The 13835-nt window shown below is 38.1% G+C and overlaps 1 protein-coding gene across 1 annotated transcript in view; it reads left to right on the top strand.

Annotated features, from left to right (window-relative positions):
* VWA3B (von Willebrand factor A domain containing 3B) overlaps window positions 1-13835 on the top strand; it is a 211740-nt gene that overhangs the window by 10454 nt on the left and 187451 nt on the right. Inside the window, exon 5 of the mRNA XM_043997092.1 lies at window positions 2562-2721. Within this exon, the coding sequence (XP_043853027.1) occupies window positions 2562-2721 (160 nt within the window). The remainder of the gene's footprint in view (window positions 1-2561; window positions 2722-13835) is intronic.

The following is a 13835-nucleotide window of genomic DNA, read 5'->3' as shown; positions in this document are numbered from 1 at the left end:
AGAATTCACACATGCATTTTAGTGAAGATGCCTAATAAATTAATAATAATAAATAATAATGACATGAATGGCAACAATAACTGCTTGTCAAATGAGACTGAATTGAAGCTATGGGTCAACTAAAAGGAGAGATGCATGCTGAATGAGTTGTATGACAACAGATCACTAATGGAAAACGATACTTAAGAATTAGTATGAAGGATGTGTAAGTTAGAAATATGACCCCCCCAAAAGGGACATGGGCTGGTCTCATGGGAAGAGTAAAGGATGACAAATGTAAAGCTGTCATATTCTATTGATATCCACAACATACCAAGAGATGTAGAGGAAAGTGCTCAATGTATTGAGTGGATCTCTTGAAGAAGACTGGTGGTGAGACATGAACAAAAACTGTGTGAAGTTTTGAATGGGTTGCCATCAGCACCACTGGAAGAGAGTTACCCATAATGGTGAGCTATTAGAGTGTTGAAAGACTTAATTAGGATGACAGAACCTCAGAGTTTGAAGGAACCTTATCACCTTCCCTTTTCTCATCTCTGCTTTTCTCTCTTCACTGACTCCTTCCCATCCATAAACATGCATAAATAAGTTTCCTCCATCCTAAAAAACAACAAAAAAAACCTCCACAAAAATCCTGTTCCCTGAACTCTTCTAATACATCTAGCTACTTACTAATCTTTTTTTAATTAAAAAATTAATTTTTTTTAATTTTTAATTTTTCTTAATTATATGTAAAGATTTTTTGAATTCCAAACTTTTCTCCCACCCTCCCTTCCCTCCCCGCTCCAGAGGCCAGCAAGCAATTTGAGATAGGTTATGCATTACTATCATGTTAAACATATTTCCATATTAATCAGAACAAAAGGGGAAAAAAAAACTTCAAGAAAGAATAAACAAGAACAATAACAAAAAAGCAACAACAAAATTGAAAATAGTATGCATTCAGACTCCATAGTTCTTTTTCTGAGTGTGGAGAGCATTTTCCACCATAGTCTTTTGGCGTTGTCTTGGATCACTGTATTTCTGAGAAGAGTTAAATCTATCACAATTGATCATCACACAATGTTGTTGATACTGTGTACAATGTTCTCTTGATTCTGCTCATTTGACTCAGCACCAATTCATGTAAATCTTTCCAGGTTTTTATGAAATCCATCTGCTTATCATTTCTTACAGCACAATAGTATTCCATTACATTTATATGCCACAACTCGTTTAGCTATTCCCCAATTGATGGGTATCCCCTGAATTTCTAAATCTTTGCTAGCACAAAGAGAGCTGCTATAAATATTTTTGTACATGTGGGTCCTTCTCTCTTTTTTATGATCTCTTTGGGATATAGACCTAGTAGTGGTATTGCTGGGTCAAAGGGTATGCACAGTTTTAACACCTTTTGGGCATATTCATCTCTTTTCTTGTTAATCCACATATTTCTTGAAAAATTAGTGTGAGCTAATATCCCTTTGTAGAGCTTTGGGTGAGTTTAACCATTCTGGGCAACAATTTGGAATGATAGTCAGTCACTAAACTGAATAGACACTTTGACGCAATAATACTTCTACTAAGCATATTGTCCAAAGAAGTCAAAGACAGAGGAAAATCACTTATATGTACAAAAATATGTATAGCAATACTTTGTATTGTAGCAAAGATCTGGAAACTCATTAATTGGGGGAAATGGCTGAACAATTTGTGTTTATAATAATAATGATATATGCATATAATGTAATAATATTGCCCCATAAGAACTGAAAAATATGAAGATTTCAGAGAAACTTAGGAAGAGTTTTATGAACTGATACAGAGTAAAATAAACAGAACTAAAAAAAGGGAAAACAATTTTAAAAGCCTTTCAGAACCCTCATCAATGTTGTGATCAATCCTGATGTCTTACAGAACTCTATGTGTAAAACTGAGTTGATTATATTTAGAATTATGCATATAAAGACACTGCAAGTTATTTTGGATGTTCTTTTCTCTTTGGTTCTGTTATTGCCTAGCCCAAACTCAAAAGATTACAGTATTTGTACTCCAAATCCTTTGTTTTTCCTCAGCACTATTGAAATGTTATACTTACCTGTAAGCCATTTTCCAGATATTTCTTTTCTTTTTTTTTGGGGGGGGGTGAGGCAATTGGGGTTAAGTGACTTTCCCAGGGTCACACAGCTGTAAGTGTCAAGTGTCTGAGGCTGGATTTGAACTCAGGTCCTCCTGAATCCAGGGCCAGTGCTCTATCCAATTCTCAGATATTTCTTTACCCTTTATACAGTTTGTGGAGGACATTGAAATTCTAAATCTTGTGGTGCTTTGGGATCTGGACATAATATCTCCTCTTATGATTAGAATTTGCTATTTTAAATTGCAACATTAAAAGGCTAGTAAAAATATGGTCCTAAAAAATACTAATACACTTTGTTTGAACAAAACAGGCATTAGAAACAAATGCTCAAATACCCCTCCCCTTCCACACCCAACCACCCTATCCTGCTAGTCCAAAGGGTGATCCACATAGCTGATTGAATGACTGCTAAACCACCCTCCAATATGATTTTCCCCCCTAGAGCTGCTCAGATCATGACCAAGTGGCAGTATGAATCTGTCTTTGCCAGTGAGGATTACATAAACTCTGCTCTGAAGTGGATTAAGAGCCTGGTGTGCAAGTCTCCAGTGGCTTATAATAGTGGCATCAATGCTCTACATGAAGCTAAAAGAGATGACTCGGTAAGTGTGTCTGCACAGCTGGCCCTCAAACAAATTATGAAACAGGGGTAGTTTTTCTTTAGAGCCTCACCTTTCACCTGGTACCTTCATGTTGCTGCAGACTCTCTAGGATCCCTTATCTTCCTTGATATCTTTGTCAAAATTTTCCACATTTCTATCCTGTTTATTTCTTTAGGACTCTACTTTCCAAGATGATATCTAACTCATGAGATATGCTAATCCACGTTTTATATCTTTAAAAATTTTTATTTTTATTGTGGGACAACGAGGGTTAAGTGACTTGCCCAGGGTCACACAGCTAGTGTCAAGTGTCTGAGGCTGGATTTGAACTCAGGTCCTCCTGAATCCAGGGCTGGTGTCTTATCCATTGTGTCACCTAGCTGCCCTGTCATGTTTTATATCTTTTTTGTGTGTGTGTGTGTGAGGCAATTGGGGTTAATTGACTTGCCCAGGGTCACACAGCTAGTAAGTGTTAAGTGTCTGAGGCCGGATTTGAACTCAGGTCCTCCTGACTCCAGGGCCTGTGCTCTATCCACTGCGCCACCTAGCTGCCCCATCATGTTTTATATTTTAATCCATATTATAGTGTTCATAGTATCAGAGATTTAGAGATAAAGGAGCTTTAGAGGCAATTGTGTCCATAACTCTCATTTTACATATGAGGAAATTGAGGCATGAGAAGTTAAATGACTTTCCCAAGGTCACCCAGCTAGTTTCTAAGGCAGTTTTTGAAACAAGGTTTTTCTAACTCCAAGTCCAGAGCCTTATCCCCTACCCCATATTGTCTCTCCAAAGGATAGTGGTATGCGTTAGAGCTCCCTTTGTATCAACCCCACCCCCACCCCAAATTGTACTCATAGTTCGAGTCCTCTAGGAGACTATATAATGTAATTTGTATAGCTCTTGGGCAAAATCACTTTGACCTTTGTGAGCCTTGGTTTCCTCATCTGTAAAAAGGACATAGTACTATATACCTTCAAAGGTTGTTGTGAGGAAAGTGCTTTGGTAAATCTTAAGACACTACATAAATGTGTTATTATTATCATGCATATATATTTACATGAAATTATACTTTTTATTCTATGTTTTCTAAATCAAGGGTAAATTTGGACTAACATATTATTCCATGAGCCATTGGATAAATGTGTGTGTGCTTATCTGTAGGCATCCACATGTTTCTGTTTCTTATTCATTTCTTTGGAGTATATGCCTAGCAGTGGAATCTCTGGATTAAAGAGTATGGCATAGTGGAAAGAGCACTGGACCTGGAGTCAGGAAGGCCTGAGTTCAAATCCTGCCTCAAATGTTTACTAGCTGTGTGACCCTTGGCCAATCACTTAACTTCTTTCTTCCATAGTTTCCGAATTCCTAATCTGCCTGCCAGGGTTTTGGGGATGATAAAATGACACAATATTTATAAAGCACTTTGCAAACCTTTAATTGTTATATAAATACTAGATATTATTATTAATAATTTCAAATTTCTTCCCAGAGTGGTTGAACCAATTTATGGTTTCACCAACAATGCCATTATTGTGACTATCTTTCCATAATCTCTCATTGATTATTCTTATTTATTGTCATCTTTGCCAATTGGCCAAACTTGAGGTGGAGCCTCGGGAATTGCATTTCTCTTTTTATTGGTGATTTGGAACATTCTTTCACATGGCTATTAGTAGTTTGTAATTGGTCTTTTGGGAACTGTTTTTCATATCCTTTAAACATTTATTTATTTATTGGGGAATGACTTTTTGTCATCTATAGTTCTACTAGTTGTCTCTATTTTGCACAGCAGAACCTTATTGATTTTTTGTTTTCATTAAAAGAAATCCAGACCTCTCACAGAATGGGGGCAATTTTTTTTTTTTTTGGTGTGGGGCAGTGAGGGTTAAGTGACTTGCCCAGGGTCACACAGCTAGTAAGTGTCAAGTGTCTGAGAACAGATTTGAACTCAGGTCCTCCTGAATCCAAGGCCTGTGCTTTATCCAGTGTTCCACCTACCTGCCCCCGGGGGATAATTTGTAAATGTTGGTAATGTGAAAGCAAAAATCATCAATAATCTTTAAAATATATAAAAATGAAGGAATATAGTAGTGGCAAAAAGGAAAAAGACCAGGGCAGGCTATGTAGCTTCAGTAGTCATCTGCGTAAGTATAATAATTAAACCCAGGGGGAGCTGATGGCATCACTAAGGGAAAGAATATATAAAGAGAAGAAAAGAGAAGAGGAGGGGAGGGTGGGGAGAGGTGGGGAGAGGTGAGGGTCCAGGACAGATCTCTGGGGGTACAACTTCATTTTGGGGGGCATGACTTGGATGATGAATGAACAATGAAACCGAGGAGCGATCAGTTAGGAAACGAATCAGGAGAATATTATAACAAAAACCCAGAGGAGAGAAAGTATTCAAGAGAAGAGGGTGGTCAGTAGTGTCAGATGTTACAGAGGTCAAGAAGGATGTGGCAATCCGACTCGACAATTTAAAGGTCCTCAGGAATTTTGGAGAGAGCAGTTTTAGTTGAGTGATGAGGTCAGAAGTCAGATTTCAAAGGACTGCAAAATAAGCAGAAGAGAGGATGTGGAGAAAATGACCATAGACAGCTCTTTCCAGAACTTTAGCTGAGAAGAGCAAGAGAGATATAGGATGATAATTAATAATAGTAGTTAAGGTTGATATAGTATTTACTATGTGCCAGGCACTATGTTCACTACTTTATAATTATTATATGATATGATCCTCACAACAACCCTGGGAGGTAGATGCTGAAGTAAACAGGGTTAAGTGACTTGTCCAGTATCACATAGCTAGTTATGTGTCTGAGGAGGGATTTTGAACTCAGGTCTTCCTGACTCTGAGGCCGGCCCTCTAGCCACAGGACTACCTAGCTGCCTAGCATGAGAGGATGGTAGAATCTAATGAAATTTTTTTTAAGTATTAAGGGGACTTGGTTACATTTGAAAGCAACAGGAAAAGAACCAGTAGAAAGGGAAAGATTGACGATCAGAGAAAGAAAAGTAAAAGTTGAAAGGGCTATTTTCTGGAGGAGCCAAAAGGGAGTAGGAACTAGAGTACATGTAGAGAGAGGGGTTGGCCTCAGAGAGAAGGGTAACCTCACTGTCAGAGCCTGGAGTAAAGCAGGAGAGAATAAGAGAGGTTGTCAAAGGCTTTTGAGATGAAGAGGAGCAGAGGGAGCTCATAGAAAATGGCCTCTATTTTTCTCAGTAAGGTATGAGGTGAAGTCCTCAACTGAAAGACTAGGGGAAGAGAGAGGTATGGGAAGTTTGAGGAGAGAACAGGTTTGGAACAGCATCTGTAGGGAAGGGGATAGAAAAACAATTAGGGAAGGGGCAGCTAGGTGGTGCAATGGATAGAGAGCACTGGCCCTGGATTCAGGAGGACCTGAGTTCAAATGTGGCCTTGGACACTTAACACTTACTAGCTGTGTGACCCTGGGCAAGTCACTTAACCCCAATTGCCCCTCACAAAAAAAGAAAGAAAATCAATTGGGGAGCATTGCTACAGTAATGTCCCTCTTGAGGTTGTATAACATAAATTTGTAATAGCTCAGGCACCTCAACTGTATGACTTCCACTAGCTCAGTTCAATGGCATGTGAATAGAACTGGAGGAGTCAGTCAAATGGTGGGGAGTGATTCATGCTTGGGACTTGTCAAGTGTTTCAAAGTGAACCTGATTTCAGGCCAATACCCTGATTGTTCCATAGAAACAAAATGATAGATCCTCAAGTCATTTAATAGGTAACAAAAGATTTATTTAGCCATAGCTAAGAAGGATATTGAACAAGTTTAAGCACTAAGGAGTTGATTCAGCTGAGGGAAGCTCTCCAGCCTCTGAGCTACCCATAGTGGTTCATAGACCAAACATCAGAAAGTGTTAGGAGATACTTGTAGCTGTTTTGTACTCAGGTGACCAGGAAGTAGTTTCAATAGCCATTAGCGCTCCAAGCCAAGTCACCACTACATGTAGTTACAGACAACTCTTGGGTAGCTGGGTTGTGGATTTTTTCCCCTAAGGCTGTATTAAAACTATCCTGGAGATAGTTCCTGCAGGATAGTTTTAATGCCTTTAAAGAAAAACTAGCTTAACTTGCATGGGGATGAGTTGGGGTGGGGGGTGGGGGGGAGGTGTGGTTAGGAAGAGGTATAAGCAATATGACAAAGGATCCTGGGATTCAAGTGTAAAGAACAATGTGGAGAATTCAATGTCATCTCCAAGCCACAGTGAGGCCTTTAGATCAAATGCCCAAATTTAGTTCTATGAATTCAGCCATAACACAAGTTCCAACTACATCACAGTACAAAACTCCATTTCATATACAACTTTATCCATGTGATATATGCAACTTCAGACTAGTGGGAGAATTGAGGTTATTTCATCATCATGGTAAAGCAGTATACATAAATCCCAAAGGGATGCAAAGTTCCTTTGCAGTTCCACTATTGGCTCTGTTTTGCAAGGTGATCAGGGAAAAAGGAAAAGAGCCCATACATTCTAAAAATATTTAGAGCAGCTCTCTGGTGGCAAAGAACTGGAAATTGAAGGATGCTCATCAATTGGGGAATGGCTGAACAAGCTGTGGTATATGATTGTGATGGAATACTATTGTGCTGTAAGAAAGGTCGAGCTGGTTGATTTTAGAAAAACATGGAAAGACTAGCATGAAATAATGAAGAGTGAAATGAGCAGAACCTTTACAGTAAAAGCAATAATATTTAAAGAACAACTTTGAAAGACTAAGTTGTTTTGAGTATTATAAATACTCATATGAACTACAAAGGATCTGTGAACAAAGATGCTATCCATCTCTAGAGAAAGAACTGATAAATAGTAGTATGGTTTTATACACACACACGTATATATTTGGTAACACATACATACATGCACACACACACACACACATATATCTATGTCTAATGGTGCCCTTCTCTAGAGTGGGATAGAGAGGGAGGGAGAAAAAGTGTACAACAGGGAACAAAAGAAAACTCATAAGGAAGCACAGAAAAGCAGGGTAGCTTTGAAAATGATGTGTAGTGGGGGACAGCTAGGTGGCACAGTGGATAAAGCACCGACCCTGGATTCAGGAGGACCTGAGTTCAAATCTGGCCTTAGACACTTGACACTTACTAGCTGTGTGACCCTGGGCAAGTCACTTAACCCTCACTGCCCCTCAAAAAAACCAAACCAAACCAAAACCAAACAAAAAAACCCGAAAATGATGTGTAGTATTTGTTACCTAGTTGTGTGTGTGTTTTTTTAAAGTAAACTGTGAAATGGAGAGTCATGGTTTCATGCTGAATCATCTTTTTGTGTTGTGCTGGGTACATGGACATTTTAAAAAAATTTTGTCTTTTTGTATTTAAGTTCAAAATAAATAATTTTTTTAAAAGGATGCAAAGGATACCATTAGTATTAATGGAAGCAGGCAGTGCCACAGATAGATCACCTTACAATCATTTATACTTCATTTTAGAATATAGGATGTGAACATCTTGGCAGGAGACTGACTCTCCTCAATGTTTTGTGGAGGCCAACTTAGCTATTATTGTTTGTGCAGTGGTGGGAAATGTAGATAAGTATTCTGGGGAGCAAGGGCAAGGAATCTCACTCAGGGTGAAATATATTTCATAGAAAATTCATAACTCAGGCTTCCAAGAGCTGATCATGACTGCACGTGGTGGTGAGGCACCAAAAAAAATTTCATGAATAGTGAGAAACCTAAGGAGAGGAGTAGAGCCTGCTGTGATGCTGGCTACGGTAATTTTTAGTTTCAAGGGCTCTCAGGACAAAGGAATGTCTGCAACAAGAACTCCGAACTTTTTCAGCTCTTTCCCAAGCAAAGAAGCTGGCCTTGCTAATCTTGTGTGATATAAATTTGCACACAAAAATTTCCTGGCATGAAAACCTATCTACATACTTGCCAATAATTTATATTGCCTCTGGACTGACAATAATGGAATTAGAAGCTCCATCAGCTACAGAGAAAATGCCACACAGATGGCCGGGGAGCCATGTCAGGTGTCTGGCCTCTGACCGGCTGTAATTTTAGAAACTTGAGCAAATGGAATCCTTCCCTATGCCATTTTTCTAGTGATGCAGCATTTCAAGGCCTTTTACAAATATTAGCGTCTCAAGTAGGAACAGGAGCCGCTTTAGTGTCTGATTTCTTACAGTGGTCAGATAATGAGATGTAATGGAGTGCTCTCATCCCAAGAACAGTATAAAACTTGCCCTTCTTATTAGTTGCCTAGTGAATTATTTCCAGACTAATGTTTATTCATTAGTATTTTTCTGCCTACCCAGTGATTAAGAGAAATATTTGAAACCTTGGAAATGTTATAAGAATGGTCTCTGTTTTCTCGGGTTTCTTGGTTTTTACCGGATGTTGGGGCTACAGACCAATTTAAAACAATTCGTTTTCATTGCAGGGGTGTGGTGGGGAGGGCATTGATACTGAGCTTAGGCAACTCTCATGAGCTTTCAGGGATTGTTTACTTTTCTCCTAAATAAAGGTTTATGACAGTTATCAGATGATAATAATATCTGACATTTATAGAGTGCTTTGAAGTTTGCAACACTTTAATGGTTTTTTTAATCTGAATTTCATAATAACGCTCTGAAATGGGTATGACAGAGATGATCATTTCCCCCCACCCCACCCCCCATTTATAGATAAGGACACTGAGGACTCAGGTTAAGTGATTTGACTTAAGTCAGATAGTTAGCAAGTGTCAGAGGTGAGATTTGAACCCAGATCATCTTGAGTAAAGTCCAGCACTCTAGCCCAAGTCTATCCCATAAAAGTAGGTATCAGAGAACTTAGTCCCTATTGCCTAGTTGCAAAGGCTAGATTCCCCCAATCCCCACTCTAAACAGAAGAAACAGAGTCTTGATTCACTACCGAATGAAATAATATTTGCCAAGTGCTTAGCACATAGTAAGAGCTATAACAACACTAATTGTTGTTGTTATCCTCTTCTCAATAGTCATTGGTGGGCTACATGACTCTATACACACTTAAATGAGCAGAGAATCATTAAATACAATATTTTTGATAAGATGGTGGAACACTGGGCCTTACCATCTTCCTTGCCATTGTTCCTGAAGCACCAAGAAACCTCACCATCTACCCTGCTGATGTGCCCTCGGTAATTGTCATCTGACCTGCTACTAAACCATCCTCTATGTATTGTCTTAACCTAATTTGATTGTGAACTCTTTGAGAATAGGAACTGTCTTGCTTTTCTATCTCTATTCTCAGAACTTTATGCAGTAGGTGGCACTTAATAAATGCTTTTCATTGCATTTTGCTATGTCATGCCCCTTGAAGGTTCCAATCTAACTCTAGCTTTACTCCGTAATTTCTTTTTCAAACAAATGTTTTATTGATGGCTTTGGTCTTCATTTCCATTCTCCCACCTTAGCTTGAACCTTCCCTTGTGACACAACAAAACAATCAAGCAAAAATAGTGACTATGTCTGACAATGTATACAGCATTCTTTATTGTCTCCTCTCTCTTTGCCATGAAGGAAGTGTTATATTTTTTCTCCAGGACCATAACTGGTTTACCATTACTCAGAATTTTATTTTCTTGCAATGATCTTTTTATTTATATTGTCACAGACATTGTGTATTTTGTTCTGTTGTTTCTATGTATTTTGATTTGCATCAGTTCATATAAATCTTCCAATGTTTCTCATATTCATTATTTTTAGTTAGCAATGATATTCCATCAATTCACATATCTTAGTTTTTCAGCCACTTCCTGATCAAGTTTTGCTCATACTTTGTTTCTGGTTCTTTGCTTTCACAAAGATTACTGGTGGTGTTGTTTCTTCAAATGAATTGTCATTATTTTGTTTGGTTCTGTAAAGTATTCTCTTAATGATTTGACTGGTGTAGCATTGTCTGGAACTTAATTTAAGGAAAAGTATAATTTTTAATGTCATGGACCAATAATGAACATTAAATGTCTCCAATTATTAAACTCCCTCTTTATGTAAAAAGGTTATTTTGTTGTTATAATTATATAAATCATGTGTGGATTGTTAGGTTAATTCACATTTTTTTTGTTGCATTTTATAGTTATTTTGAATAGAATTTCTATAATATAATTTATTTCTCTTTTTGTAATACTGCATGGAAATGCTGCTGATTTTGTGCTTTTATTTTGTATTATACTACATTAATTATCTGAATTCCTTTCTCTGGGGTTTTCTAAGTAAATAATTTTGTTACCTGCAAAACAATCAAGCAAAAATAGTGACTATGTCTGACAATGTGTACAACATTCTTTACTGGATAGAGTGATGGACTTGGAATCAGGAAGACCTGAGTTTAGTTCCAACTAAGACAATACCTATGTGACCTTGGGAAAGTCACTTTGCTTTAATTCTCTGACCTTCAATCTCATATGTAAAATGAAGAGATTGGACTTGGTAACCTCTAAGGTCCTTTCCAACTCTATGATCTACAAATAGGGATAATTTTTGTTTTATCTTTGTCAATGATTATACATTTAATTGTGTTCTCTTATCATACTGCTTTAGCTAGAATGTCTAAAATGATGTCAAGTAACATTGAGGAAAGAGACATTCTTGATTTACCCTTGTTTGAACTAAGGATGATTCTAGTGTTTCTCCATTGTAAACAATGATAATTCTTGGTTTTAAATATGGTCTTTTGGAGGGGGGCAGGGCAATGAGGGTTAAGTGACTTGCCCAGGGTCACACAGCTAGTAAGTGTCAAGTGTCTAAGGCTGGATTTGAATTCAAGTCCTCCTGAATCCAGGGCTGGTGCTTTATCCACTGTGCCACCTAGCTGCCCTCTTAAATATGTTCTTTTGATCTTATTAAACAAAGGCAGCTTTCCATGATATGACTTTTTTTAAGGTGTTTAATAAATGAGAGTTATATTTCATCAAAGTCTGTTTCTGCATCTATTTTTTACATCAATTTTTTAAAGAAAACTTTGTGTTCCAACTTCTCTTCCTCCCTACCTTTCCACCCCCACCCCAAGAACTCAAATAATTCAGTATGAATTATACATGAGTAGCCATGGAAAACAATTCTACATTAGCTAGGTTGTGAGAGAAAACAGATAAAAACAAAACTTCATATTAAGGAATTGTCAAAAAGAAATGTCTTTCAGTCTGTTTTCAGATATCATCAGTTCTTTCTCTGTAGATGGACTGCAATTTTCATAAGTTCTTCAGAGTTATATTGGATCATTGCCTTGCTGAAAATAACCACGTGCTTCCCAGCCTGTCATCTTGCATTAATGCTGTTATTTTGTATATAGTATATTTCTCTCTGCTTCAGTTCATACGGGTCTTTCCAAGTTTTTCTGATAGCATCCTGTTCATCATAATTTTTATATAGTACATTGAACTTGACAGAGAATTTTCTTCACAATAGCCCAGCAGAGTAGGTACCATATGTTATGACAATGTTGTCAATCATCACAACTATTTCCTTCATCCCATTCCCTTCCAATGATATTTACTCTATTGTCTATCTTATTTTGCCCTATTCCTCCTCAAAAGTATTTTGCTACTGACTGTCCCTCCCCCACTCTATGCTCCCTTCATTCACCCTTCCCTCCTTATCCTCTTCCCCTTCTACTTTCCTGTAGGATTAAATAGATTACTCTTTCCACTTGGGTGTGTGTGTTATTCCCTCCTTGAGCCCACTCTGATGAGGTTAAGGCCTTTGAGCTAATTCTGTTTTCTAAATTTTTCTTCCTCCCTCCCTCCTGAACTCTCCCTATGAAATCAAGCAATTCAATATATGTCATACATGTGGTGTTATGCAGAACATCTTCACCTTCCTCGGAAGTGTTTTGCTTTTTATAGGTCCCTCCCCCAAACTTCCCTTCCCTCTTCTCCCCTCCCCCCCATCTCCTTCTCCTCCCACTTTTCCTCAGGGCAAAAAAATATTACTATATCCACTTGATTATGTATGTTATTCCCTCTTTGAGCCAATTCCGATGATAGTGAGGTTCACTCACCCCCCCACTCCTCCCCCCTCTTCCCCTCACCTCCATAAGCTTTTTTCTTGTTTCCTTCATATGAGCTACCTCTCCCCATTCCACCTCTCCCCTTCTCCCTCCCCCAGTCTATTCCTCCTACCCCTCAACCCTATTTTAAAGATGTCATCATGGGTTAGCTAGGTGGCACAGTGGAAAAATCACCAACCCTGGGCCTAGGAGGCTCAGAGCTCAAATCTGACCCCAGACACTAGACAACCCACCCTGTTTGCTCCACGAAGTGTGAGGATACACAAAAAATAAATGCTTTACAGATATCATATCTTCATATTCAGTTCAGACCTGTGTCCTCTGTGTATTCCTTACTGAAAAAGTTCTTATGAGTTGGACGTATTATTTTATCATGTATGAATGCAAACTGTTTAACCTTTTAATGTCCCTCGTGATTTCTTTTCCCTGTTTACCTTTTTATGATTCTCCAGGGTCTTGTATTTGAAAGTCAAATTTTCTATTCAGTTCAGGTCTTTTCATCACAAATGCCTGAAAGTCCTCTTTTTCATTGAAGTCCCATTTGTCCTCTGAAAGATTAAACTCAGTTTTGCTGGGTATGTGATTTTTGGCTATAGTCCCAGTTCCTTTGCCCTCTGGAATATCATATTCCATGCCTTCTGATCCTTTAATGTAGATGCTGCTAGATCTTGCTTTATCCTTATTTGAGCTCCACAGTATTTGAATTCCTTTTTTCTAGCTGCTTGCAATATTTTCTCCTTGACCTGGGAGCTCTGGAATTTGGCTATAATATTCCTGGAGGTTTTCCTTTTGGGATCTCTTTCAGGAGGTGATCTGTGGATTCTTTCAATTTCTATTTTAGCTTCTGCTTCTAGAATATCAGGGCAATTTTCCCTCATAATCTCTTGGAGGATGGTGTCTAAGCTCTTGTTTTGGTCATGGTTTTCAGGTAGTCCAGTGATGTTTAAATTATCTCTCCTGGATTTATTTTCCAGGTCAGCTGTTTTTCCAAGGAGATATTTCACATTGCCCTCTATTTTTTTCATTCAATTGGATTTGCTTTATTGTGTCTTGGTTTCTCATAAGGTCACTAGCTTCCATT

Source organism: Dromiciops gliroides, chromosome 3 (genome assembly GCF_019393635.1).
Source record: "Dromiciops gliroides isolate mDroGli1 chromosome 3, mDroGli1.pri, whole genome shotgun sequence".
Taxonomy (NCBI): Eukaryota; Metazoa; Chordata; class Mammalia; order Microbiotheria; family Microbiotheriidae; genus Dromiciops; species Dromiciops gliroides.
The sequence above is the reverse complement of the archived record's forward strand: the minus strand, read 5'-3'. Positions and strand labels throughout refer to the sequence as shown.